Below are 27877 nucleotides of genomic sequence, written 5' to 3'. Positions count from 1 at the left end.
TTGAAAACCTAGAGAGAAAACTGAAATGGCTGCTATATTTTTTTTTTGAAGAAAGGCTGCAGGTGCTAGGGGATGGGCGGCCGAGAGCTTGGGGAGTAGGGTTAGGGTTTAGTTGTGTAGTGTTTAAGTTAATAATATTATATACTAATGGGCTCTTAATAATAATTAAAGGAGTTAAAAGAATTTTAGATCCATTAAGCAATAAAATAAATCCGTCAAGCTCAATAACACTCCCGAAAAATATTTCGTTTAGATACGTTTTTGAAAATATTGTCCGAGCCCTCAAAAAGTCCTCCGAATCGCTAAAATTTATGTACAGGCTAAAAATATGACTCGACAAGTAAAAATACCCAACCAAGGTCCATTTTCAAAAATCACAGTTAATTACTCCAAATATTAAATAATTAAAAGTAATTATTTAATAAAAATATTTTTTCTAAATATTCCCGATCTTCGTTCCTCGTTCGAGCGCGGAATGCAACTTAAAGCCCTAATGCATGAAACTTTAAATAAATAATTAACTAAACCACCTATCATGCAATAATCGCAAAAAAATAATTAAACACATATTTTAGTAAAACCCTATATTACATGCAATCATGTTATGTAGTTCGAATTTCTTAAACCTTACACTTTAAACTCACTAGGTGTAATTAATGCAGGTGATTATGAAGATGTGAAGACTGGAGATACTAAAAACTGAGTAGGCGGAGTTGGGGTGTACATGATAACCCGAGAACCTTGCATTCTTCCGCATATTATATTTAAGAGTCTGGGGTTTTAAACAGTAGTTTAACATGTTTATGATTTTCGTTTATGCTCTGGTGATGGCCAGAATTTTAGATATTCGTTGATGTTCTTTTGTTAAACAGTAACTTCTTGATCATATCACATTTTAAGATTTCGTGTAACTGCTGTTATTTTTCTAGTCAATGATTGGATGAATTTTAAAACGTATGATTTACTTATTTACATGTTTATGAGCGTTTGTATTTTTGGTTTTTTCGGTCATAGCTTTAATATATATATAATTTAAAAAGAATTGAGAGCAATTTTTTAAAAAAATTTTAAGGTAGATCACAAAATTGATTTTATAAACATTTTTCGTTTGATAAATTTAGGTAAAGATTTACTTATTCTGCTCATCTTATCGAACGCCCCAACCTCGCTTGCAATTGGAGATGGTGGCAATATCGCTGTACAAGGGGAACCTGCACAAAGTGCCCGACGTGCCCCGCCGGTGGCCTCGCCCCACCACCAACATCTCGCTCAAGGACTTCAAAATCCTGCTCCGCCGCCGCTCCAGAGCCCTCGCCCGCATCCGATCCTCCACTCACGCTACCCCGGCTTCAATCCCTACCCCTGCCTCAAATTTGACCCCTGTCAGTTCTAGGCCAGATCCAATCCCGAAGGATAATGATTTGGACAATAATCGCGATGGAGGCCATGGAGACAATGATAATCCCAGTACCGGACCTGAATTGCCACGGCAGGAGGATTTGAAGGATGTGATTGGGGCGAAGGACGTGGAGGTGAATGAGGATGCTTTGATGGAATTGGTGGAGAAGAGTGACGCGATAGTGGAGGAGGAGGAGAAGAAGAATGAGGAAACTGGGAAGAATGAGGACAAAACTGAGGTTGTTAATAATACGGAGGACGAGGTACTGAAGTTCTGATCTTGTTTTTGAGATTTTTTTTAATGTAGTTATCTTCTATTGATTTTTAAATTATGTGAATATGCCAATCTTTGGGGTCTGTCATGGAATTTTGCATGTAGGAGGTCTAGTGGAGATCACATTTATCGCCGTTGTAAGTTTAAATGCATGTGTTTCTGATGGATGATGTTTCTGTGATAAATGTAAGATAAGTTTCTTGTGAGAAGATATGTGATTGTGATGGATTTTGTATATACAGCGCTTAAACTTGACGTGAAATTTGTGGTGGCAAAGAGTCTGAGCAGCAATATTACAAATTTTATGCTAGTCTACAGGAGATAGGAAATTGAGTTGATATGCTGTATATGGGGGATCAATTTGGATGGATTTGTGTTGATTTGTTTTGAGATTAATTTATATCTAACCAAATTTTAGATAACGAGTTTTAACTATTCTTTTCAGGGTGTGCATAATTTTTGCTGAAGATGATTTATAATGCATGCAAGGAAAATCACAGAAGTAGTATGCATATCAGTATAACCACTTTGCGTTCTTCATTTAGTTTAAAATTAGACAGTTCACTTCCATTATAAAAATTGTTTTTCCTAATGACATACATAAGAAAATACAAATTGAGAATTCTTATAGGTTGTTGGATGAGCATTTTGGGACATGGACAGTGTGTTGTGTCAAGTATTGCAATATTCTTATACTCTTGATTCTAAAGACCTGGCCAAGATAGTTGAAATATTGATTTTAGAATGAAGACATGTACGATGATATGAACATCATTTAAATGTGAAGACTGAAGCCAAATGCTGCCTTTTTTAATCGTTTAGGTATTTTGGGCTTGAACTTTAGCTTTGAAGGACAAGCATCATTTTTGATATAATAAACCTGAACTGTGGACTGATATTAAAAGATTCTATTTTCCCCTATTTTTTTCTCTTTTTTTTCTTCTCTTTTTGGGGTGTTGTTAAGGGGGAGGACTGGGGCAGGGGGCTGGGTCTTTGCATGGGAGATTGATTTATATCTTGAACGTTTAAATACCACCTAATTTTAAAGTCTATTGCACAAGTAGTTGTTGAGTATCAGGCAGGTAAGTCCGTGTTTTAAATCATCTGCTCTGTTGGAGTTGAGCCTTTTGACCTTTAATTTGACAGTCTTGGTTCACATAAATCTTGAATAAAAGATAACTCTAATATTTAGTCTAGTATATTACTGATTACACACCTGTCTTTTACTTCTCAATATTGCAGTCAATATTTGTCATATTCTTTTCGTTCTTTTTAGAGAGTCAAACCGGAAGATGCTATAAATGATAAAGAGAAAAGACGGAAGGAGATCGAGGAGAAATTGGAAATTTTGAATGAGAGAAAACATAGTTTAGTACAAGTGCTGAAACAGGTAACACAAATTTTCTTGGTTTTGCGAAGCATATATATTCTGGATGCTCTTTGCCTTTTTCTAATCGTACTGCCTCTGTTTTTTTTTTATACTTGAAATAGTCATACTCATGCAGTGGAATGTGGTGACAGATTCTGACTGCAGAAGAACAGTTAAAGAGACAGAATAGTATGCAAGGAACCTCTGGTCGTCCTCCTCTTCCACTACAAGTAGATACCACAACTGATACAGGGTCAATGTCAAGGGTTAACACCCCTAAAATGGTCTCAGATAGAATTCCTTGTGGTGATTTGGATGGAGGAGAATCTGATGATGTATTAAATCATAATATCCATCCTCGCCATGTGCCACGCATGAGCAGTACTTCACCATCGTCAGATTGTCAACAGCGGAAGCCTCCCCCTAACGTGGTAAGTGTCTCATTAGATTTAGAGACTACTGTTTTACCCCCTTATCCGTCCGCACATGCTCATGTAATAGTGCTTTTTTGAAAATTGAGCCCCCTATTACAAAATATATATTATAGTTTTCGCTTTTGCAATGAACAATATAGGGACATGTTATGTTGTTTTGATTTAGGCATGGGGCAGATAAATTTGTTTTTGTCCTAGCAGGTACCTCTAACTCATAGAAACTCGCTGGGGGTTGCTGGTAGTCCCAGTCCTTCACGATTTGCACCTGCTGGGCAAGTACATTCTTCGGTCTCTGTCACAGGAACAAGTTACATAGCCTCCTCTCCTTCACCTGCAGCATCAGGTGGCACTTCCGTTTTCAGAGATGGCAGGCTTCCGAGTCCCTGGAATTAGACATTTATTTGTGCTGCACAAACTATTCTTGTAGGTTGGCTCGGAATTTCTTACATATTTTGTTCTAAGTGAGAAATAAAACCTGCTAGCTTTATGCTGTTACTTTTCCTTTGATAGAAACTAACAGAAACTGATCGGTACCAATGTCTAGATAAGTTGTATGTGTGTGATTGACGTAGTAATCGAGAGTTCCCCGCTCATGGCTGTATCGTTGTGTTTACGTTGCTTTTTGAGGTTTAAAGAAGCTTATATGTACGTTTCATAAGATTTTAAAATGTTTTAGACCTGCCAAAGTTCTGTGGATGCAAATATAAATTTTGTGGTTCTTGAATGCATACTCTGTGTAATATCAATATTTTAATTGTATTTCTAAAGTAGCTTTTTTTACCCGAATATTTTTATCATAATTTCTGGGATAAAAAGATTCTGAATATCTCTCTTAAATGGGTTTTGATTTTTTTAGAAGTTTTACGGTTACGTAGATATTTGAATAAGACAGCACCGAATATCAATCTAGCATAACAAATAACTTGGATGGGAGGTGAAATGTAGGCCAAGATTCTATCTTCCATTCCTGTTATTAAAGTATCTCGTGTCCAATTTAAGTTTATTTCCTATCTGTTTTATCCTATTTTAAGTTTAGGGAAATTAAACATTCCAAAAACGCTACATTTATATTATATGTATGCGTAAATCAATCTCAGTCACACAATCACAAATCAAGAAAATGGAATTTTCTCTTGCCAAAGTAATCTTTTTCATTCATCTAATTCTTGTTACCAACGGATTGCTCTTTGCCACAACCAATGGTTTACCCCTCCAAGAAGTATGTCGTCGATGCAAAGATGAAAAGTTTTGCTTATACGATTTTGGTTCAAACTCACGCACAAGATTTGCCGATTACCCATTGCTCGGAAGAATTGCCATAGGCACCGCGCAAGTTCTTGCGACACATACACAGATGAAGATTCATTACTCCTTGCTTTCAGCAACTGATCCTAAGCTAAAAGGCTTTCTGGGCCTGTGTGAAAACGCCAATGCAACTGTTATACGTAGTTTGGCAATGATATTGGATGATTTGGACGGCGGGCGGTATCGTGATCTTCGCGTGCACGCCAAAAAAACTGCTGAAGCGGGTCAATATTGTGAGAGTGTGTTCAAGAGCCCCTATAAATCCCCTGTAGCTGGGGATGATTTGAAGTTGAATCTTTTGTGTGATATTATAGCGATCATTGCTGATGATCTTAATGCAGGAAAAAGAGTTTGATAATGTTGATCGATAAGGTCACATACAATTTTGCATATAGAAATTGCACATCCAATGGGTGAGTGACACCTCATCGGTGCTCACATAGTTGTGCAGGATATCAAAACTATATATATATATATTAAATTTGCCATGTAATTAAGATGATTTTGTTTTACCATTTTAAAATATTAAAATGAGAATATATTCTACAAAATTAAATATGTATTAGAGTTAAATGTATGAGAAGACAATTTCAAAATTAAAATAGGTTTCACCAAATGTTGTTACTATTCAATGCCTCCCACCATATTGTAGTTGGCCACTCATCAAATTACATTGTTATGATATTATCTTTATTTTAATATAAATCGAATTTATCAAAAATATGATTAAGCTCCAAATAATTTTTACAAATTAATACAAAATTTTACAAGCATGCAACACATACGTCTAGTATATAGTGTGTGTAACTGTGTGTGTCAATAGTTAAATCAATTTATGAATTTATAATGTTTTCGGTCTCTTAACATTAATTCATCCTTGACAACTAAAGGAAAAGGGCAATGAAACATGACAATTTTTTCCCAAAATTGGATACCTCTCTATTTCTCTTCAATTTAAAAGATGCAAAATCAATTTAAAATGTAGGAAATAAAAAAAGCACACTTTCACACACATATGATTTATTTATAGGAGCTTTATCAATGAGAGTAAGTCTCTTGTGAGACGGTCTCACGAATTTTTATCTACGAGACAGGTCAATCCTACCGATATTTACAATAAAAAGTAATACTCTTAGCATAAAAAGTAATATATTTTTTTCATTGATAACCCAAATAAGATATTCGACCCACGAAATTGATCCATGAGACCGTGTCACAAGAGTTTTTGTGTATCAATGTATAAGAATTAACAAATTTTTTGAATATTTTTTAATAAAAAATCAAGTTTCGAAAGAAAATCTCTTTTTGAATTACAATGGAGGTAATATATGCAATTAAAATCAAATTTTAATTAAAGTTGGAGTAAGGTATCATCAATCTTTATATTGGTGCAACCAATTTTATTTAATCACAATAATCTTCAGTTCCAATTTCTTCAACCACTCTTTCACGTTGAAACCAAGCAAAATAGCAAAAGTGACCCATTACTAGCTATACAACACCCCATCTTAATTCATTTTTATCTAATCCGATGGTAATGGAATCTGTAACAAATGTTAATGAATGAATCAATGCTTGTAATAAAATGGACATGATATGGTCTATGCTCACCGGTGTCTTCTCGAAGAAAAGAAATGGCAAAGGCACCAACGCTATGGAAGATCATAAAGAGTGCTCGATATGTTTGTCGAGTTTGAACGGAGGCGACGATGCATGGATATTGCCTTGTTTGCATGAGTTTCACAGGGTTTGTGTCGAGAGATGGCTTGGTTTTTCTTGCAGAAAGACGTGCCCGATTTGCCGGTTTACGATGCAGGATTATGCTATGGACGATGAGAAGAAGAGGGGCACAAGACAACAATGCTTCACTGAAGATATGGTGATTTGGTTCTCTTCTTTTCACATTGCTGGTTTTTGATGGTTTTCTGTTTTTCACTGTTCCTTTTTAAAAAAAAAAAAAAGATTTCTTTTCTTGTTACGCATATTAATTTCTGATGAAGAACTCTAACGTACTGAGAAACTAACTTCATTGATTACATTTTTTTTTTCTTTTATGTATGTGAAAATAATAGTTGGAGTCCATAATTTATAGAATATGTGATAATATGAATTCCAATTATTTATAGAATCCACAATATAAGCACGAGAGAAGTGATCATAATAAAGGAATCTAGCCAAATTTAACCCTTTGATTATTCTTGGAGCTTTGTTAGCTGATGTTTAATTATATAGTCGAAACACATGCACCATGCATGTCATAAAATAAATTACAAAAAATCCTTGTGAGACGATTTAATGAGGTTAATTTTGTGAGACAAATATTCTATTTAGGTCACCATGGATAAACATTATTTTTTATGTCAAAAATATTATTTTTTTTACTGTAAATACGTGCATGACCTAACTCTTCTCATTAACAAAGATCCGTGAGACCGTCTCAAAAGAAAACTACTTAAAATAAGTAGTATCACTATAGAGAATGAAGTTGGGGGTCTACATATAGGTGAAAAGGGAGAAGTTTTGTGGCATTTGTAAAATAATATTTTGATAAGAATGAAAATTACAGAGTTGGTTGCTGCAAAATTTGAGAAAGATAATGATTTTAAAATAAATGAGGAAGATAAGGAATGATAAAAACTTGAATAATATCGAGTGAAAGAAGTTGATAAGCGGTTTATGCAATTTTCAAATTAGAGGTGATAAATGGATTCAATCAGATAGTGTAATTTTGATTTGATATTTGCGTTCGTGTATCTTTCAAGGTTAGATATGTAATTTGATATTGGTGTTATATTGATGGACCAAATCAGTTAGTGTAGATACCTCAAGTTTAATATATAGTAATAATAATTTTATTATATGGGTGGGTTTTTTTCCCGCTACCATCTATAATCACACCCAGGGCCTCTCCTTGTTGGGATAAGTTTACTTTTATTGATGCTTGTTTTTTATACAAATTGTCAATATTCAGTTACGTTTATATTTGGGGCTGACCAAATATTTTCTTTTTCACATTGATCAAGGTAAGAAATATTGATTGATACGCAAGTAAAAGTCGATGCATGCATAGCAAGAAAAGTTTGAAGTTTTTCGGTTTACCCGATCGAAAATGGGAACCAAATTATTCTCGATTTGTACAAAAATAACAGATAGATTCATTGAAAAGAGTTATATATATATACTTCATGATTGTATGAAAGATATATATTGACAAATCAAACCATATAATGACCTGATATTCACTAGAAATATAGGGTTTGGTTCCAGCAGGTGATACGAGTCCGAATGCAGACCTCAAATTCACTCTAGGCCTGAAATCACAAAAGAGACCGATAGAAGGGGGCCAGAAGGGTGTCCCAACGTAGTTCCTCGGAAACCCAAGTCAGGTACTGAAAATAAAATGATAGAGCAGCTAGAGACGCTGCTGAGAATCAATATAGTGAATGAATGAATTAGACGTTCAAACTTAGTATTTATAGGAGCGCACATGAGATCTATCATTGACCACTTACCTAGGTTAGGAATGGACCGGAGGTCCAAAGTCTTGTTTGGACCTGATCTTGATAGACCATTCATGGAATATCACCAATCCCCCCCTCCCAGGTCGAACTGAATCGCATGTTCGAAGTACGATTAATTATGTTGCCCTTGGTTTACAATATGTGAGTTATGCATTCTTCCTCTGCTACTCATTAGTCTCCAAAAATTTGAAAACAAATTGAATCACCTTCTCGTTTTGGAAGGGCCAAATCTGCGTTTGGCTCCTTCACACCCATGCCTAATGCCCTCGCCTTACTCACGCTCTTCTCTCACCTTTGCCCCTACCGCGCACCTCACAAGCCAGCCCTCGCCCTTGCCACTACATTGCCTCGCCTGTCCACGCTTCCCTTTCCCCTCGCCCAGCCTCCCCTTCGCTAGCCCTCGCCCCTGCACCAGCTCTCGCATCGCCCCTCCGCCAACCTCGCCCCTCGCCCGTAGTCTGGCCTCGCCCTCGCCCCATCCATCGCCTCGCCCGCCACTCTTCCCTTTCCCCTTGCCCAGCCTCGCCAAGCCTCCCCTTTGCTCAGCCTCGACCGCTCGCCCCGGCAGCTTCTCTCCTGCACGTGCCTAGCCACAGTCCTTGCACTCGCACCGCGCAGCGCCATCCACGCCCGCACACACTCGCCCCAAGCATCCCCTTCGTCCAGCCTTCCCCGCACCCTCGCCCGCAACTCCTTCACCCGCTAGCCTCGACACTCGAGTCCCGCCGCTCCTCGCGCCACAGCCACATGCCACAGCTCGCCCTCCTCGTCCCCATCTTCAAGGTCCTCTACTAGGTTTTAGGTAGGAGAAATGAGTACTTCACTCACCCTCCATACTTAAACACCATTCTTCTCACTTCAAGCTCCTCTACATAGGGCCCAAACTTCACCCTCACCAGCTCAAGCTCTTTTACTAGGCTCCAACCTTAGCAGGAAAATTATGAACCCTATGAACTCTCACCCTCCATACTTCAAGCTTTTCACCCTCACCACCTAAAGCTTATCTACTAGGCCCCAGCCTTCACCTTTACCAGTTCAAACTCCTCAAATAGTCTTCAGCCTTCGTAGGAAAAATGTGAACCATCACTCTCCACTTTTCAATCTCTTCACTCTTATTATCTCAAGATCATCTACTAGGATTCAACTTTCACCTTCACCGCCTCAAGCTCCTCTACTAGGCTTCAGTCTTAGTAAGAAAATAAAACTCTCACCTCCTCATCTCGTAACTCCTCTGGTTAAGCCGCGCCTTAGCAGGAAATATGAAAGACCACTTACGACCTCACCCTCGACCTAACTCTTCTTCTAGGTATAGCCTGGATAATAAAATTTCCACCACCTCACCCAATGACTTCTCTGGTAGGCGATGTCTTAGCAGGAAAATAAAAGTTTCACCTCCTCACCACTAACTTCTCTGCCAGGCGATGCCTTAACAGGAAAATAAAACTTCAACCCCCTCACCCTCTGACTCCTCTGCTAGGCGATTCCTTAGCAAGAAAATAATAAATTTTCACATCCTCACCCTCTGACTCATCTGCTAGCGATGCATTAGCAAGAAAATAATAAATTTCAATCTCCTCAACTCTTCTCCTCTACTAGTTGCAACCTAAGTAGGTAAAATTTAATTTTCAATCTGCTCAACTCTTCTCCTCTACTAAGCGCAACCTAAGTAGGTAAAATTTAATTTTCAGTCTGCTCTTTTCTTCTCTTCTACTAGGCTCAACCTAATTATGTAAAATTTAATTTTCAATCTCCTCACCTCTTCTCTTCTACTAAACTCAGTCCCAGTAGGTAAAATTTAATTTTAATTCTCCTCAACTCTTCTCCTCTACTAGGCACAGCCTAAGTAGGTAAAATTTTATTTTCAATCTCTCCACCTCTTCTCCTCTACTAGGCTCAGCCTAAGTAGGTAAAATTTAATTTTCAATCTCCCAACCTCTTTTTCTCTACTAGGCTCAGCCCCAGTAGATAAAATTTAATTTTCAGTCTCCTCACCTCTTCTCCTCTACTAGGCTCAGCCACAGTAGATAAAATTTAATTTCAGTCTCCTCAACTCTTATCCTCTATTAGGCGCAGCCTAAGCAGGTAAAATTTAATTTCAATCTCCCCACCTCTTCTCCTCTACTAGGCTCAGTCTATGTAGGTAAAAATTAATTTTCAGTCTCATCACCTCTCCTCCTATACTAGGCTCAACCCCAGTAGGTAAAATTTATTTTCAATCTCCTCACCTCTTTTCCTTTACTATGCTCAGCCTCAATAGGTAGAATTTAACTCATATCATCCTCATAATGCAACAACATCCACGAACTTAATATAAGAACTCGCCTTTATTAAATTTCAACTGATTATATAGGACTAATTCAAAAATGAAATAGATCAACGATAAAGTCGAGAGTAATATTTCCTAAAGTGGTAAGCATTTCAGGGCCTCTTTAAAGTCTTGCCTTGAGCAATCTCCACATAATAAGCTCCATAATCAAGCTTCTCGATTGCTCTGAAAAGACCCTCCCACTCTGGGTCCAACTTTCCTCTCTGCTCTTTTTGTACCTTCCTCAGGACCAAGTCACTCACTTCTTCCCTTCCTAATCATGGTAACCTCCACACAAACTCTCGCAAAATTTCTGTTTCATTTTGCTTCATCACGAACATGATTATGTAATTTTTCTGAAACCTCTTGCTGCTAGCAAACCAGTGCAAAAAAGCTTTGGAAAATTCCTTGAAAGACCTTATGGAATTGGGTTGCAGCATATTGAACCACTGTTGGACTGATCTCACCAACATACCCAGAAACACCCTGCACCTAACTCCATCCGAGTACTGATGCAACAAAGCCACATTCTCAAATCTCCCCAAATGTTCTTCTGAGTCAGTACGTCCGTCGTACTCTTCTAGGCTGAATTGTCGAAAACTTGGAGGAAGCCCTTCGTCCAAAATGGCGGGAGAAAAAAGACTCTCTCTCTTGGGCGCTGGAGCTTTGTTTCCCAATTGTTGCCTCACCATTCTTATTTCCTTCAACATCTCCTCCATCTCAGGATTTTCCTCACTTGGGAGGGGCTGCGTCTCTTCAACCCTGCTTTGATGGCCCTCATCATTCTTTTCTCGTTCTTGACGAGTAGCGTGTTCTTCGGCAAACACAGACTCTTGGTTCTTCTTCATGGCCTCGTCTACTGTCCTGGTAATGAATCGGCCTAACTGTTCCAGGGTCAAGTTCCCTACATTCTCATTGAGACGAGGTTGTTCTGGTCTCGTATCATTGGGACGAAGTTGTTCAAGTCTCGTCTCCTCGAGGCGAGGTTGTTCGGGTCTCGTCTGAGGACGTGACGACACTGAGTTAGTTCTTCTGCTCCCTCTCCGACTTATCATCTTTACGTCTCAGCTCAAATTTCCCACAGACGGTGTCAAGTGATACTCACTAGAAATATGAGATTCGGTTCCAGCAGGTGATACTAGCCCGAATGCAGACCTCGAATTCACTCTATGCCTGAATTCACAAAGAAGACCGTTAGAAAGGGGCCAGGAGGGTGTCCCGGCGTACTCCCTCCGACGCTCAAGTTAGGTACTGAGAATAAAATGAGAGAGCAGCTAGGGACGCTGCTGAGAATCAATATAGTGAATGAATGAATTGGATGTTCAAACATGTTATTTATAGGAGCGAACATGAGATCTATCATGGGCCACTTTCATAGGTTAGAAATGGGTCAGGAGTCCAAAGTCTTGTTTGGGCCCGATCTTGATGGGCCCATTCATGGGGTATCATGACCCATATAAAACAAATATTAAATTGAGCAATCGACAATAGCTTCGATTTTTTACGGCAGATGCATATATTGTCACAACTTTAGACTTTTGAGACATGCATACACATTTCTTTTTGACATTCAAGCTCCTAATCTCACTCATTGATGTATGTGAATGTATATAAATAGCAGCGATTGAAGTGCCTAAGTATACAACCCATAAGAACAATAATACACCATCTACATAGGGTTGGATTGTTTTTAAGAATTCAAATCGTAGAAAAGCATAATGCTTACAAATTATTCAATGGCTAGAGATAATATTCGGTTCATTTTCACAAATTTTTTTTATCATGTTCATTAAGTGTAAAAGCATGAATTTGATTTGAGAAAAAACTCTGACAATGATATGATCTGTTGTGGATGGAATACATCATCTTTTATCAGAACCTCGCGCAACCAACAAATTTTTACTTGTCTCATTTGTCAAGTTTTTCAGATCTTCAATCAACATATTCAACGTAACAAGAAAATTTTAATTAGAAGATAATTTTACAATTTCAGAATATATAACATTATCAATATAGTTTACTTTTTATTGCATTGAGTAATATTAAATTGAAAAGAATGTCTGGTCAACATTTCTCTCAACGTTGTATTTCTTGCTTTTGATGTTCTCATAATTCTCAAGTCGTCTAATAAATTACTTAAAACATTATTAACGTCTCGTTTATCAAATAAAATATTATCAATTATCATGATTTTACGAACCAGTTAAATTAAATTTTTATGTCTTTTTTTAACTTTTAGAAATGTCATTGATAAAAAGTCTTCGTCTTTGTCTTGTAATTTACTTTTCATAGTTTACAGTTAATTAAAAATTGAACAAGGGCCATAAAATCGAACTACAATGAGTGAGGATACAGCCATTAGTCTTTGACACTAGAAGATAATTTATTTTTGGCTAATCACTTGCCAAAATGTCAGATTGTGCTTCATGTATGGGTAATTAATGATGTAGGATCGAGCGCTTATCGTTTTATCAAAAACCATAGTTAGTGATAACAATACAACTCTAATATTTTAAACTGTATAACAGCTTAAACACCACATTTCGATCGATATACCAAATAGAGGTAATTATTTCACTTCAACAATTCATTTCCTAATAATTGCATTCATTGCAATCAACAAGAATTGAACCAATGACATTGGCTCTGATACCAATTCTCGGACCGAACGTTTGTCGCTTTACAAAAAGTTATAGTTTGAGGTAACGATACAACTATAATAATATTTTAAATCGTAAAGCAGTTCAAACACCACGTTTTGATTGTTCTACCAAATAGAAACAATTATTATACCCCAACAAATGAGATTATTTTTGTGCGAAATGACCTTTTTACCCTTTTACCTTTTAAATTTTTTTAATAAATTAAACCTATGATTTAAAAGTTGCTCCCACAATTGATTCATTTCTCAAAATAGATTTTTAGTTTTTTTTTAAAGCCAATTCTTACGGGCTTTTTAACCGTTTACAGCACAATTTTTTTATACGTTAATAAAATAAAGTAAAAAAAAATTTTGACAAAGTAACATGAAGAGGCGTGACTTACAAATTTTTTTTTTTAAATCAAGTCACGCCGCCTAATTTTTTTTATTTAAAAAAACAAGTCACGCCATATGAATTTTTTTTTCGAATTCATTATTTCAGAGTTGCACGCCGCCTCAGCACATGTATTAAAAGCTGCAGCAACATAGCTTTAATAATTTCGAATTCATTATAATATTATATATTTTTCTCTATAAATTGAATATTTCATTGTCTCATTTCATTCACCCTTTTCATATTTTTCATCATTAAGTTCTCGTAAATGTTTGAATTTATTTTTTCACTTCCTACATATTTTTATTAATTTGATTTTTTTTTGCAGGTTAATTTTAGTTCCAACTTATATTATAGTATGTATACTAACATAAATTATTATGTTAAATATTAAATTTATAAATGAAATTATTATTTATGTTAAACTAATTTTGTAGTGTTATTTATTTTTTTTAATTTTAATTATTACGTAATTTTTTAGTTATTACTAATTTTTATAAAGAAATTTCAAAATCGTTCTAACCTTATTCATGGATAGGATATTTAGAGGTAAATCTGACTCTTTTTAGAAACTTTTGATAAATTTTCATTATCATTATTATTTTTTTTTTAAAATGTTAAAAAAATTTATGTTATTTTTTCGTTATTATTATTGTTTTATTGTTTTATAATAATTATATAATTGTATAGTACGATAATAATAATTTTAAATTTATTTGTTTATGTATATATTTATTTCATATTTAATATAAAAGATTATTTGTAAAATGAGGAATAAAAATGAGGAATAAAATCACATAGTTTTTTTTTAAAATAAAATATCATGTTTTATAATTTATTTGAAAAAATATACTATCTCATATAAAAAACGGAAGTCACGCCTACTTGCATTAATATTTGGTAGGCGTGACTTCCATTAATAATTTGCATAATTATATATATAAAAAAGGAAGTCACGCCTACTTGCCTTATTATTTTTTCAAATAATTTGCATTGGTAGGCGTGACTTCCCTTATTATTTTTTCTAATACATAATAATTTGCATTATTATTTTTATAAATAATAATGCATGTGTTAAATAAATTGTTTTGTTATATGAAAATTGGTTTACATATAGTTAATATTTATATAATATAATTGTTTTATTAATTGATTTTTTAGTTATTATTTTTAGAGAATATTGTGCTAGATAATAATATATTATTCTTGTTATTAATTACATAATGTCATTACATGTTGGACCTGTTGATGGTATTGTTCTTTATCAGCATCAAACACATATATCTAGTTTTATTACACCTAACAACTTGGATAACACCCTAAGAGTACGTAGATCAGATAACTTAATTTGGGAATTGTGGAAAAGTGATTTAATACACCATCGTGTTCGGTTATGTCTACATGAAATGGGTTTTTATGGCATCCTCTGCTGTGGTGATTTTGTTTACGATAATCATTTGATAACTGCTCTTGTCGAAAGATGGCGGCGAGAAACTCATACTTTCCACCTTCGAGTTGGCGAGACAACAATCACACTACAAGATGTTGCGATAATTTGGGGGCTTAATGTTGACGGTGACCCTATCATCAAGACTGATGTATCCCGCAAGTTTAATGTATGGCAGGGTTACTGTTATGATTGGTTAGGTTTTGTGTCACTAGAGACAGACTTTATATCAAATAGTTTAAACTTGACTAGTTTGTACTTACACTATACACAAACGGTAATTGGTGAAAACAACACAGACATAGAAGTCGCACAATACTCCCAATGTGTTGCGCTGATGGTTATTGGTGGTTGTATGCTACCTGATTCTGAAGGTTGTGCGGTCAAATTGTTATACTTACATTTTTTACAAGATTTGCAAAAGGTTCGTAGTTATAGAGTTGGGCAAGCACTGTACTTGCATTTTTATATCACGAGTTATGTCATGCATGTGAATCAGGGAAACAAGAAATCGCAGGTCATTTATACATTTTACAGGTATGTTTATTATATTTTTTATTTGAATATATACTATTCTTTGGTGCACATTTATGAAACTCAATTGTTTTATAGATTTGGATAAAGTTGACTCCTTTATGTCATGACCGCTTAGGATACAACCTAATAATGCGACATGAAAATCAAAATAATGGTGATAATATTCTTCCAATTCCACCATATGGAGCAAGGTAATAATTGCAACATATGATATAAAATTAATAAAGTCATCTTTATTTTAAAGTCTTGCAAACTTAATGTATATGCAGATAGAGTAATGTATTCACGTGGACATATACACCTATGCACTCTGTGCGGCTCATTCGTGATGTGCTTGACAAAATGAGAGATGATCAGGTATTTACATTGTTTAAAATATAAAATTTAAAATATGTCAGATATTATTACTTTTGTACATGATTCTTTTTGTTTATTCATTGTAATTTAAATGGCTCGTATACGACCTTGAAGCTGTGGATGTTTTGTCATTGCCCTTAGAATGTAGACATCCCACTCTCTGACGAAGTGTGTGCCCACTGATATGTTTTCACATTGTCGAGATGCATCACCCAAATCGAGTTTTTCGGCAATTTGGAATGTCACAAAACATTCCAATACCAGCACTTGATGGAGATCAATTACATGAATGCTCAAGGCGGGGGCGCAAAAATTATGATTGGGTAAAACATCATAGACCAATGGTGGATGCGTGGGAAAATCGTCATAATCTGATCGTTGACAGTGAATTGGTTGAAAATTTTAGAATGACATATGATTATGAGACATGGTATGATTCTATAACTCGACGTTTCATATCTCCTATCGAGCCTCAACAAATCGATTACGGTTATCAGCTCGGAGATGAATATTTCAGACGTGTTGTGGTAAGTGCTTGTAAGTCACGCCTCTTCAAGAGGCGTGACACGTTACTTTGTCAAATTTTTTTTTTACTTTATTTTATTAAAGTATTAAAAAATGTGCTTAAACGGCTAAAAAAACCCCAATTCTTACTATGTTTAATATTTATGGATACTCATTAATTAGTAGCAACATATTTATCACTAATATGTTTACCAATTATATTTAGTCCATTATATATAATTCAGTGTCCAAAATTAATCGGACTAATCTTATGGGAGAATTACTTTCTCCAAATAAATCTAAATAAAGTGAGAATCTTTACACACTTGCCCGTCGGATCTCATTAACCCACTTGAATAGAGGTAAAAATCAAGAGTAACGTTTGTGGAATAAGAATCTAACTAATGCACGGATTTGGGATTTTCACGAGGGCATAATAGTCATCATATACTGCAATTTTTCTTGTTTTTTTAATTATTATTTCAATATTCATTATATATCGAAATCGTAACCAGGATTTTAATATGGTGTGGACAAAAATTTATATAATAATTTTCAATAGATAAAATATAATATCTTGATTTTTCTTAATTTTTGATTTTATCATTTTAAAATGACTTTTATGCTAATTCATTTTATAAAAATCGTAATTAAAAATAGTAATCATAAACCGCACTGCATACGCGGTTCGGTTATTTTTTTGTCAAAAACCGCACCGCCTAAACCGCTTGCCATAATATTTGGCCTATGATTATAATAATTTGTAAACAAATATATTCAATTAAAAAAATCATCATTCATTATATCTCAACTCTTTTCAAAATTATTACTCATACAAAAAAAACTTATATTTTTCTTAACTATTCTTCGTATTAGTATGTTATTAGAGTATTTATTTTTTTACCACAATATTTTGTTTGAAGTTTGAAAATAAAAAAAGGATAAAATACTATAAATGTCATTTTTGTTGTGAATGTGTTGTGTTGTGTTGTTTTGTTAAATTGTTAATTTAGTTTTGAATCTTGATTATTGTTTTATCTTTGTATGATTTGAACTATATTTTATATTTGAAGATACTATATTATTGTTATTTTCAAATAAATTAGAATATATGTTCTAATATTTCTCATTAAAAAAACCGTAAACCAATCGAAACCGTCTGAAACCGTACAAAACCATAAGACTAATTATACATGTAAAACCGCGATTATTTTTTTAAAATCCTAACCGACCGCATATGATAATTCGGTTTGAATTTTTTATAACACCGCAAAAGCGCACCTTGATCGCCCTTAGACTTTTGCTTTTGCAGTTGACTTAAAAGAGCTCTTACAAGTCTATTCTTTTTTATTTTTAGGTCAATTTATGGTGTCCAATGTCAGCATTATCTAATCTACTCAATTTATGATAATATATCAATCGTTGGTCTAGGAATCTTTCTTTGGATTCGTACCATGAATATGGTTTTATAATTCATGACCCGAGAATAATTTTGAATTTTATATTAGTAGTGTGCTCAAAATTATAATAAATGTTTTACAAAGCCAAATGTTCATTATTTCATTGTTACATTGACAAGATATAATTAAATCCCCATATTGCTCAAAATTTCTCAAGAAAAAAATTATCTATTAACTCCACGTATTTTCAAATCTTGAGCACACGTACTGCTAAAAACATGTACGTATAAGAGTGTGTGTGGTCAAAATTTGAAAACATGAGAAGTTAATAGATCGTTATTTTAATGAAATTTTAGCAAGGTCGTGATTTTATACAGATAGAGTTTGCAATTAATCGTTTTAACAACTAGTTAAATTAACTACCCAAACATGACAACTGAATATTCATTGTTCGAGCTAGAACATTATGCCTCACATGGAAAACAGACGATCAAGTTGATCGGCATTTTCTTTAAAATGGTTCATGAGTTGGATCATAGTCATGTCTTAGGCACGTAAATAACGCAATCGACCAAAAGAAGGAATGCAGTAAGGCGCTACATATCGATCGCGATTATGCATAAATAAAAGATATAATTCGAATATGTTATGTTTGCGAACATGATTAATTTAAGTTACTAGATTAGCCTTTGTATGAGGTTGTAAATAAAGTGTATGGGTTAGAAGCCTCACAATTTACCTACTCTAGAATGTGACATGCTTGCCCACCGAATACCAGAATTTAGGTGGCTGTTACACATTCAGAAAGGTGGTTCTCGTAAATGTTCGAAAGATGGCCCTAGCACAAATGGAATTTTGTCCCGCACCACACTTAATTAAATCACACATTCTCGCTACCCCTACTTGGTCCCAAGCAACAGAGCAGACTAAATTAGCCGGAACGTGGCTATCGGTTCAAGAACGTGGGGTGCTCCTGCGTGCTAACGATTGTTTCTTATAACATGATTCTGTAAAGTTCAAACGCGACTAGAAACAACGTGCATCAATAACTACCTCGTGGAACATATTAATTTGATGTTTAGATTTCCATTTTATTGATAATTTTTTCAGAAAAAGGACTTGCACTATACACTGTTTTTTTTCATTAGTATTATTTTCTTTAAAATGTGCTATAAATACTGCATGCACGTCTTCAAATTGCATTGCATCATAAATCAAATTTCCATTGATTTTCTCCATAACAGGACCAAAAATGGCATCTTTCGCTCAATCTCCTTCTTCATGATAATGTTCCATCTACTTTTGCTTCCCATACCTTGCCATTCTGCCGATCCTGATCCCTTGCAGGACTTCTGCATAGCCGATCTACGTTGTACCGTTTATGTTAACACACTACAAAAAAACGGATGGAATAGCGACGGTTTTTGATAAACCGTTGCTACTATAGCGACGGTTTTTTATAAACCGTCGCATTCAAAGATTAGCGACGGTTTTTGATAAACCATCGCTACATTAGCGACGGGTTTTGACCAACCGTCGCTCATATAGCGACGGTTTTTGATAAACCGTCGCTACATTAGCGACGGGTTTTGACCAACCGTCACTCATATAGCGACGGTTTTTATACACTGACGCTATAATAGTGACGGTTATTCATAAACCCGTCGTCTACTAAAGTAAGCGACGGTTTATCAACAACCGTCCCTATTATAACGACGGTTTTACAACAACAGTGCGGTTGTATTTCCCGTCGCCAATAGCGACAGTGATCGGCGACGGTTTATCATAAACTGTCGCTAATGGCGACGAGTTTTTCAACTACCGTCGCTATAATTCTTTATATACCGAAGTTCGCGAACAAATTGCAGCAATTTTCGCCTATTCGGATTTTTTACTTTTTAGCGGAATTCTATCAATTTTTTCGCATTTTCTGTTTTTTTACATGTACTAACTTTTTTTTGTATTAATTTCGTAGATTTGCTCGTCGGTGTAATCTTTCAGCGTTACGTGGATCTGCATATCTTCGCGCAAGTAAGATTTTTAAAGTTTTTTTTATCGAAAATTTAATATTTGTGGTGTATCGTATTTTTGAAATTTTGCGTAGTATTTTGATGATTTTTAATTTTTTTTACAGAAAACCGTAGCTTAATTATGCTACGGTCCTTTGAAAAACCGTCATTTTATATAGCGACGGTATTTCGAAAATTCGTCGCTTAATATAGCGACGGATATTCAAATACCGTCGCTTAATATAGCGACGGATATTTAAACACCGTCGCTTAGTATAGCGACGGGTTTTTAGAAACCGTCGCTTTTATGCAGCGACGGTTATGTAAAACCGTCGCTTAATATTAGTGACAGTTTGTATTTAACCCGTCGCTAAATTAGCGACGGTCTTGTTCAGAAAAACCGTCGCTACAGGCGACGGTTTTTGGGATTCAATTTCAACAAAACAAAGAGATGTTCTAGCAGTAATGTGATCGAATCGAGCCGAACTCTTGAATAGATTTTTTATTTTTTTAATAAGTAAAGTGCAAATTCAATAAATAAAATATCAAAACTATTATTTTTCACCTAATAGTTGATTCATGAACCTACTAACGGACCTATTCACGAGCTAACGACACGAATATCGTAAAACTTGAGCTTGGTTCGTTTATCATAAAGAGTCTAATTAAACGAAGTCAAACGAGTTTTTATCTAATCGAACTTCAAATAACTCACCAATGGTTTTATTCATTTACATCCTTAATTCTAGGTTGGAAGTCGGAAGGACTAAAATTTATTATGAGTGGTTATAGTTTTGTAGTCTCTTTATTTCTATGTTTTTGCTTAATTCCGACCCAAATATTTATTAAGGAAACTTTTAAAATCCAATAAAAACGGATGCCTACACAATTTTATAAGAAATTCTTGTAATAGCAGAAAGCTAGATTAATGTTAAGAAAAAGATAAAACAAAACTTATTTCAACAAAAAATTGTTTTAGTAGGAGATAATTATAAAGTATAAATCAATTTTTTAATTAACAAAAAAAATAATACATTATATTTATTATTTATCAATGGCCACAATTATTCTCGATCCTACTTTGTGTTTCCATGGAAAAGGACGAGTGTTCAACTAATTAAACCTAAAATTCATTACTTGTTCTATATATAATTTTTCTTACTATAAGATTTAGAAATATAAAATTATTGTTAATTACTATATATTATATAACACTTCCAGTTTTCATTATTCGCCGATTGGAATGTTTTAGGATTTTAACACCAATCCTAATAATCGAGACGACAATAATTAATAAGCTGTAAAAAATTAAAATACATATTGATATCTCATGGATGGGCCCACTATCCCTGGCACTATCCTTAGCCCAAATAGAAGGCAGTCTCATGACAGACCCATGTATTTTCCTATAAATATCAGGTTTGAGTATCTAATTCATTCATATTTAATATTTATTATTTTTCAGCAGCACCCTTAGCTGCTCTCCCCTTGTATCCTCAGTCTCTGACTTGAGCGTCGGAGGGGTTACGCCGGGACACCCTCCCCGCCCCCTTCTAACGGTCTTCTTCGTGATTTCAGGTTCAGAGCAAATTCGAAACCTGTGTCTGGATTAGTGTCGTTTGTTGGAAAACCTTAAATTTTCAGTGAGTATCACACATAAAAAATATATAAGAATTATAGTGTTTCAGTACTATCAATACGAGAATTATGTCCACTTATTAGTAATGTTTATTCTCACAAGACAATTAGAATAACACACAGTCGTTTCGGGAAAATTTCTTCTGCAATAACATTTTATGTTAACCATTGATTGTCACGTGTCTAATTCAACATATTTTAAAAACTCACACTAATAAAAACTCAATATATAGCAATTAATTATTAATGTGTGCAATTAATATGGTAACAAAAAAATTATATTATTATAAACCATAAAATAAAGAGAAATGAGTATAGAGAATTCATAAAAGAAAATAGAGAATGGATCAATACTCAGGTGTAATTTTCATTGAACACAAATACCCTATTTATAGGAGAAGATTACAGCATACAAATCTTTACAGATATTATATTATCATATTTATCTTGATTACAAATCTTTCAAATTTAACTAAATAAGATAATCATTTACAATGCGAATATATTTATAACACTCTATCTTAGATGATTATTTGCACAAACAATCGATTCGTCAAATAACCATTTGGCAAGATGGATGCTTAGAAACTTCATCGAGAATCAATATTGTCTCGTTAAAATCTTTTCAGTAAAACCCATTAAGAAAAATCCGAACGAAAGAAAAAGAGTACATCAATAGATACTTTCTTTGGATTTCTTCCCGACGATAGATGAGCCTCGTTAAAACTTTGATAGTAAAAATCCAGTGGGACAAAATTTTAGTGAAGGAAAAAAAGTACGACATCTTTCATTAATTGTTAATTGCCTCATTTAAAACTTGTCATGAAAAGCCATGAGGGAAAAATAATATACGAGGAAAAAGAGTACAACTTTGATTGATCCCTCTATTGTAAACATCACTTGAAATCATCAGCTCTTCGTATTCCGAACTTGTACACTGATTTGCCAAAAGTTGATGTAGGTGATAATTTTGAAAAAAAATCGGTGATATTTTCTTCAGTTGTTTATAATCTATTTATGTAAATCAATAGTCTGTATGATATTGCAAAGAAAACTAATCATTTGTCTTTCTAGTTGTCACTGTCTTCTATGGAGAAAAATATCAGCAAAATTAAGAATGGTTGGTGGTATTAATGAGTGGTTGGTGTTTCACATTAGGAAACACAGTAATAAAAGAACTCTATAAATAAATCTTCGTTCTCTGATTTCTAATCATCTCATTCTCAAGTTCTTCTCATCTCATAAGCATTATTTGAGTGTTTATTTTGTAATATTTGTGAGAAAATTTCTTTTCATGTATTAAGAGAGTGATTGTTCTCTTTGAAAATACAGTGAGAGGTTGTAACATATAAAATATTATAGTAAAAATCTTTTCATCTTATCCGTGGTTTTACCTTAATGATTTTTGGGGGCTTTTTACGTAAATTTTAGTGTTTAATTCCATTCTTTATTTTCATATTTATATCTCAAGATGTCGCACATAAGACCAACAAATCTGCTGAATAAGAAGTAAATGGTGTAAGCAGAAAAAGTGCTAAGAATATGACATTCCATGATGAATATTTTTCAATTAAAGAAGACATTAAAGCAGTTGATTTAAAGGATATTGTTGGTTGGATTGTGAGTTACTTGGTTTATATTGAAGATATTAAACTAAATTAAATTTAAGATATATTTATAGTAAGAAATTTATCATTTGGCTTTTGAGCGATGACAAGCGAGGAAGGGGTTTGAGATTAGTTTTTTGGCTAATTAAATTTATATGTTAATAAAGACTAGGAAGTTTTAACATTTAAAAAATGATATGCTCTCTCCTTGTCTTAAATTTATGAAGGCAAATGATTGGTCCGGTAACTCATCAATTTTGGGATTTGGTCTAGTATATTTTCAAATTTTTGTTTTGGTACCTTAAATTTTAATATTTTTTTTATTTTAGCTCAATAAATGACGTAACATCATATAAGTAGAAATATTCGGTGTCACATCAGGACTCTGATGAAGTATGATTGAAAGTCAAAAAAATTCAAAATTAATGTACCAAAATCATATTTCAAAAATTTAGTGGATCAAAACTCAAAATAGATAAAGTTGATGGATAAAAAAAATTAATTTCCCATTTCTAAAAATTTGAAATTGTCTTAATATTTAAAGCGATATTTATTCACAATTTCGCCAATGGTAGGTTTTACGTTTAATGAGACCAAGCGCACATATATATTTAATAAATTCCCCAAATTTGAAAAAATCAACGGGACCCAAAATTTGGACAAGTTAATCGAATTTTAGTCGTGAATGGGTAGTGTTGTAGGAGAAGCTCGAATAGTTTAAATTCTTGTTCAGTTGCACAAATTGTCCTAAAACAAACAAGAAAAGATCGAGCACTTTACATTCTTATCTAGTGGTGCTGATTATGTATTAATACTTGTACATTGTCAATGATTAAAAAAAAACTGACTTTCCCAAATGCAATCAGGATATAAGAGAACCAAGAGCTCATGAAGCATCCAAGCGAGGCCTCGTCGGCGTGACATGCGATCCCAATGCTAAATACATGATGTACAGGTTTCTATATCCTAACTTGTGGAGAAAAGAATGGAGAAGAGAACAAAAATGAAAACTGCAACCAAAGAAAGTAGGGGGAAACATCAGATTTCATTGCATTTCAAGGAAATTTTCCTCATCTTGCAATCTTTTTCCTAGTTTTTATTTATTAAAGATTTTCAAGTCACCCTCAACAAGGGCATTAAAATGAAATTCCGAATGAAAGAGAGGTGTATTGTCACGCCCCTAGACCTACAGGCCTGCTGTAATGTGTGAAATTTAGTTGTTTTTAATTCTTCTATCAATAGGGCGGTAGGCTTGTGGTGTGGCGAATAGTACTTTGAAATCTCACCTGAAGGATAAGTTTCATGCTTCTGAATCCTCTGTTGATGATTTGTTTGAGTCCCTAATCTGCCGGAGGTGTTGAGCTATTTCAGTCAAGAGTTTAGTTCCTTCGCCTCCTCGTTGTAGCGTCATGGCCGCATGCTTTAAGAATCCACTGTCTGCTTCAATGGTCCTCAATCTCTCCTTTATTAGTGATACCTCTCTTTTAAGGATACCCTTTAGTTCTTTTCCTATGATCAAACACAAAAGGATAAATATCTGGGCTTAAAAAAAGAGAATGTGAAATCAGGAGTAATAAATGTTGAAGGACAAAGTAGAGGATGTGAATAACTATTTTTTCAATGCTGCATCTGATGAACCATTCGTTGGTAAATCATGTAGGTCGAAGATCACCACTAACATACACAAGTTCGGATAGTACTATATGGTCGTTTTCTTTTAGAGTTATTCATATCTACAAAATGGATTTTCCTACAGCACAGTTTCCAGTATATTGTTGTTAACTCATGCAAGTTTTTTGTTGAGTCCTGTTTATCTCCTACAAGGTCCAATAATGATCAATGTAATCATTGTATGCTACTAGATTATCATAAACCAAACTAGACATTTGATTACCTTTGCATCCATCTTCGTTAATGATTGTGATGCACTCAGAGGAACTGGATAGTTCATCTATAGGTGAATTGATCTTTCTCTCAAGATCTGTCAACAGACCAAGAAGATAAGATCTCTCGCCCTCGAAATCCAAAGATGATTCATTTGGACTCCCTCCCCCATCCTCCATCGAATTATTGTGACGTTCATATTCATTTGAGCTCCCGCATTCTGATCTCTCACCATAGGATGACAAGGACTGAGACTTCATGTCTTGATAATCGTCATCGGCATCAATTTCACATATATCACTTCCTACTTTCTTGATAAGCCCATATTTTTCTCTGTATGTCTCCAGTTCTGACTCCAGTGCCTTTATATCCTCTTCCCTCTTTAAAAGCATGTCTTTCATCACTTGCAGAGCTTCTTGATCATATTCCGCCTGTTCTTCCATCATTCGCTGATATTGCAAGGCCTCCATTTGCACAGCTGCTTTCTCGGCTTGCAGACGAGTTATCATGGCCATGGCATTATTCGCTGCAACTGCGGAAGCACTTCTTTCTTCATCCAATTCCATGTATAGAGCTATCAAGGATTTGCGGTCCAAACGAACCTGTCTTTTCAACCGGTTCAAGATGTCTCCATCTAGTTCATTGAATGAATTTGAATCATTGGGTTCAGGAACACAATCGATGTTTGGTTGTTTTCGACCCACCTTGTAGCCCCATCTAGGACTAACTTGAGCTGAATCTGACAATGGGATTCCGAAAAATCTGGTCCCTCTGGCAAAACTAGGAGTTCTGCAAGAATCTTCGGTTATTTCCTCTGAATCTGGTAGCAATGGCACCGAAGCCGACTTTACATCATCTCTTCCTATTATAGAACACAAGAAAACCATCCGACATCATGTACTAGAAGATCCTGTTACAGAAATAGACAAGTTAAAGAAAATGTTCACCTTGATTCTCTCCATTTGTAGCATCTTCATACTCAGAGAGCTCCGGCTCAGCATCTGACATAAACTTCAGCTCAGTGTACTTAACATGTGGCAACAATATGCTACGCCCCTCGTGGTTTCTCCTCGCCATCAAGGGAGCTCGAGGAGATGGGGCCGGAGCGTTCATAGACAAACTCCGCCCATATTTCGAGGAAGATCTCGGTTTCAGAGCCTCCCCACAACAAGAACACAATTGTGCACCACTCTTTTCATCAGATATCTCTTTACCAACATCGCCATTTCCCAAATTCATCAGCAACTTCTGGTTATCCTCAACAAAGCAATCGATATCCTTGTGCAGAATCCCAACAAGGGACTTATACTTATCACAGTCGGAATCTTTTTCCGTGGCGAATGACAGAAGGCACCCCTCACACATGGTACGCAAATCCGATAGCTTCTTGTGGACGTGGCAATACGCGAGGGACGAGATTTCTTTCTTGTGAAGCTCACAGATGGAATCATTGTAGTAAAAGTTGGAGTTCCTGTGTGCAAAAAGATGATCTATTCTTGTACAGAGTAAACATGGAATCCTCAGCTCGAAGTACTTGGCGAATTCATTCGAAACAAAGGCGAGAAAACCGTCCACGAAAAGCAATATTATCATCACCCATTCGAGAATTGCATATATCAAGAAATGTGGGAATTTCCCGAGCTTCTGCTCCACGAAACATTTGAATGATCCCACCGGCATTTCGCATACTTCGGATTAACCAAGAAAATCTCAGAATCCAAGAACGAGACTTAGATTAATACGGAAACGATTGATCAAAAGGAGTCTAGCTCAGGAAGGAATCAATCAGAAGTTTCGGACCGGAACCGAATGGACGACTAATGGAATAGATCATGATCATGGCGAGAACAGGTGAATCCCAGATCATGATCTGTTTCCTTTTTGTCTCATCCTCTTTGTGGCACCTGTGCCTGTACGAGGAAGAGCGGCAAACAGTTTGTTAGATTCAGAGGATGGTATTCGCTTGGTTTTGAGATATTTGTGGAAAACGACTTTTCGCAAGTTTTATTTGTAAAATGGGAATTACCTCCTCAATTAAAGGTCCACCGTTTTGAAAAATAAATGATGCTCATAATATATATATATATATATACNTATATATTCAACTAACTTTAGTTGTTCACCACTCTTTTAATGGATAAAAAAATCAGTCGAGATTTTATAATTTTTAGACCTCTATCTAAATCAATCTATGAATTTGATAGTTTAAAAAATAATAAGTGATTGTTAGAAATAGTTTATTAGATTTTTTGAAGCTTTTGCTATTTATATTGTATTAGTGTTTTCAAAATCATACTAGATCAGTCAATTTGACCGAGAATCAATCAAGAGTCTGATCCGGTCATAGCCCAAAAATTGTTTAATAGTTTTTTTATAAAATATAAATCTTAAATTTAATATTTTGTTAGAGATATATAAATAATTATTTGAATTTTGGAATTCGTTAAAATAATATTTTAGTAGTACTACTCTTTATTTAATATATTATTTTTGTTTTAAAAAAATTTATATAACAATAATTGGTATTTTGAATATATGTATATATTTATTTAGTTTTAAAATTTTGGTAAATATATTTTTTTGTATATTTAAATATATCTTTTTAGGTTTTAAAATTAAAATATATTAATATTTATATAATTTAACAGTATACATGTTCGACCATCCGATTAAACCGGTCCGACTTGTTTGACCATTTTATAATATAGACCGGATCGATTACAAGTCCGTCATAAAAACATTGATTCATATTATTTATTATCTTTTTACCTGAGTTAATTTAATTTCATCCAATCATATATTAACAATCAAATTCTCATAATCTATTAGGATCATACTAAATCTCTAAATTTG

The 27877-nt window shown here is 34.5% G+C and overlaps 4 protein-coding genes across 6 annotated transcripts; 3 read left to right on the top strand and 1 right to left on the bottom strand.

Moving 5' to 3' along the window:
• The first annotated feature begins 1122 nt into the window (after positions 1-1122).
• On the top strand, positions 1123-4133 carry LOC140956294 (uncharacterized). 2 transcript variants are annotated; one of them, XM_073413010.1, is made up of 4 exons: positions 1123-1661; positions 2949-3062; positions 3194-3472; positions 3677-4133. In XM_073413010.1, the coding sequence occupies exons 1-4, from the start codon at positions 1182-1184 to the stop codon at positions 3866-3868; spliced, it is 1065 nt and encodes a 354-aa protein (XP_073269111.1). In that variant the 5' UTR covers positions 1123-1181; the 3' UTR covers positions 3869-4133. The 2 variants fall into 2 exon arrangements, with proteins under 2 accessions (XP_073269111.1, XP_073269112.1); XM_073413011.1 differs by having other exon boundaries at positions 1127-1661; positions 3674-4133.
• A 462-nt stretch (positions 4134-4595) lies between these two features.
• Positions 4596-5135, top strand: LOC140991157 (pectinesterase inhibitor-like). Its single transcript, XM_073461114.1, has one exon. The coding sequence runs from the start codon at positions 4596-4598 to the stop codon at positions 5133-5135; it is 540 nt and encodes a 179-aa protein (XP_073317215.1).
• Positions 5136-6365: 1230 nt separating this feature from the next.
• LOC140991156 (uncharacterized) lies at positions 6366-6698 on the top strand. The gene has a single exon (XM_073461113.1). It carries the CDS (start codon positions 6366-6368, stop codon positions 6696-6698), a length of 333 nt encoding a protein of 110 aa, XP_073317214.1.
• Positions 6699-23990: 17292 nt separating this feature from the next.
• LOC140991014 (probable myosin-binding protein 5) lies at positions 23991-27040 on the bottom strand. 2 transcript variants are annotated; one of them, XM_073460915.1, is made up of 4 exons: positions 25972-27035; positions 25035-25886; positions 24427-24649; positions 23991-24150 (listed from the first exon to the last, which is right to left on the bottom strand). In XM_073460915.1, exons 1-3 carry the CDS (start codon positions 26702-26704, stop codon positions 24441-24443), a joined length of 1794 nt encoding a protein of 597 aa, XP_073317016.1. In that variant the 5' UTR covers positions 26705-27035; the 3' UTR covers positions 23991-24150; positions 24427-24440. The 2 variants fall into 2 exon arrangements, with proteins under 2 accessions (XP_073317016.1, XP_073317017.1); XM_073460916.1 differs by having other exon boundaries at positions 24080-24337; positions 25972-27040.
• Positions 27041-27877: the final 837 nt, after the last annotated feature.

This window comes from Primulina huaijiensis, chromosome 13 (genome assembly GCF_012295235.1).
Source record: "Primulina huaijiensis isolate GDHJ02 chromosome 13, ASM1229523v2, whole genome shotgun sequence".
Taxonomy (NCBI): domain Eukaryota; kingdom Viridiplantae; phylum Streptophyta; class Magnoliopsida; order Lamiales; family Gesneriaceae; genus Primulina; species Primulina huaijiensis.
This window is presented reverse-complemented; position numbering and strand designations above follow the sequence as displayed.

Coding starts and splice junctions, on each gene's coding strand:
- LOC140956294 (XM_073413011.1), top strand. CDS start 1,182: ATGGTGGCAATATCGCTGTACAAGGGGAACCTGCACAAAGTGCCCGAC. Junction 1,662..2,948: donor TTAATAATACGGAGGACGAG/GTACTGAAGTTC, acceptor CGTTCTTTTTAG/AGAGTCAAACCGGAAGATGC. Junction 3,473..3,673: donor GGAAGCCTCCCCCTAACGTG/GTAAGTGTCTCA, acceptor TTTTTGTCCTAG/CAGGTACCTCTAACTCATAG.
- LOC140991157 (XM_073461114.1), top strand. CDS start 4,596: ATGGAATTTTCTCTTGCCAAAGTAATCTTTTTCATTCATCTAATTCTT.
- LOC140991014 (XM_073460916.1), bottom strand. CDS start 26,704: ATGCCGGTGGGATCATTCAAATGTTTCGTGGAGCAGAAGCTCGGGAAA. Junction 25,887..25,971: donor TACAAATGGAGAGAATCAAG/GTGAACATTTTC, acceptor GTTCTATAATAG/GAAGAGATGATGTAAAGTCG. Junction 24,650..25,034: donor TAACGAAGATGGATGCAAAG/GTAATCAAATGT, acceptor GTTTGATCATAG/GAAAAGAACTAAAGGGTATC.
- LOC140991156 (XM_073461113.1), top strand. CDS start 6,366: ATGGACATGATATGGTCTATGCTCACCGGTGTCTTCTCGAAGAAAAGA.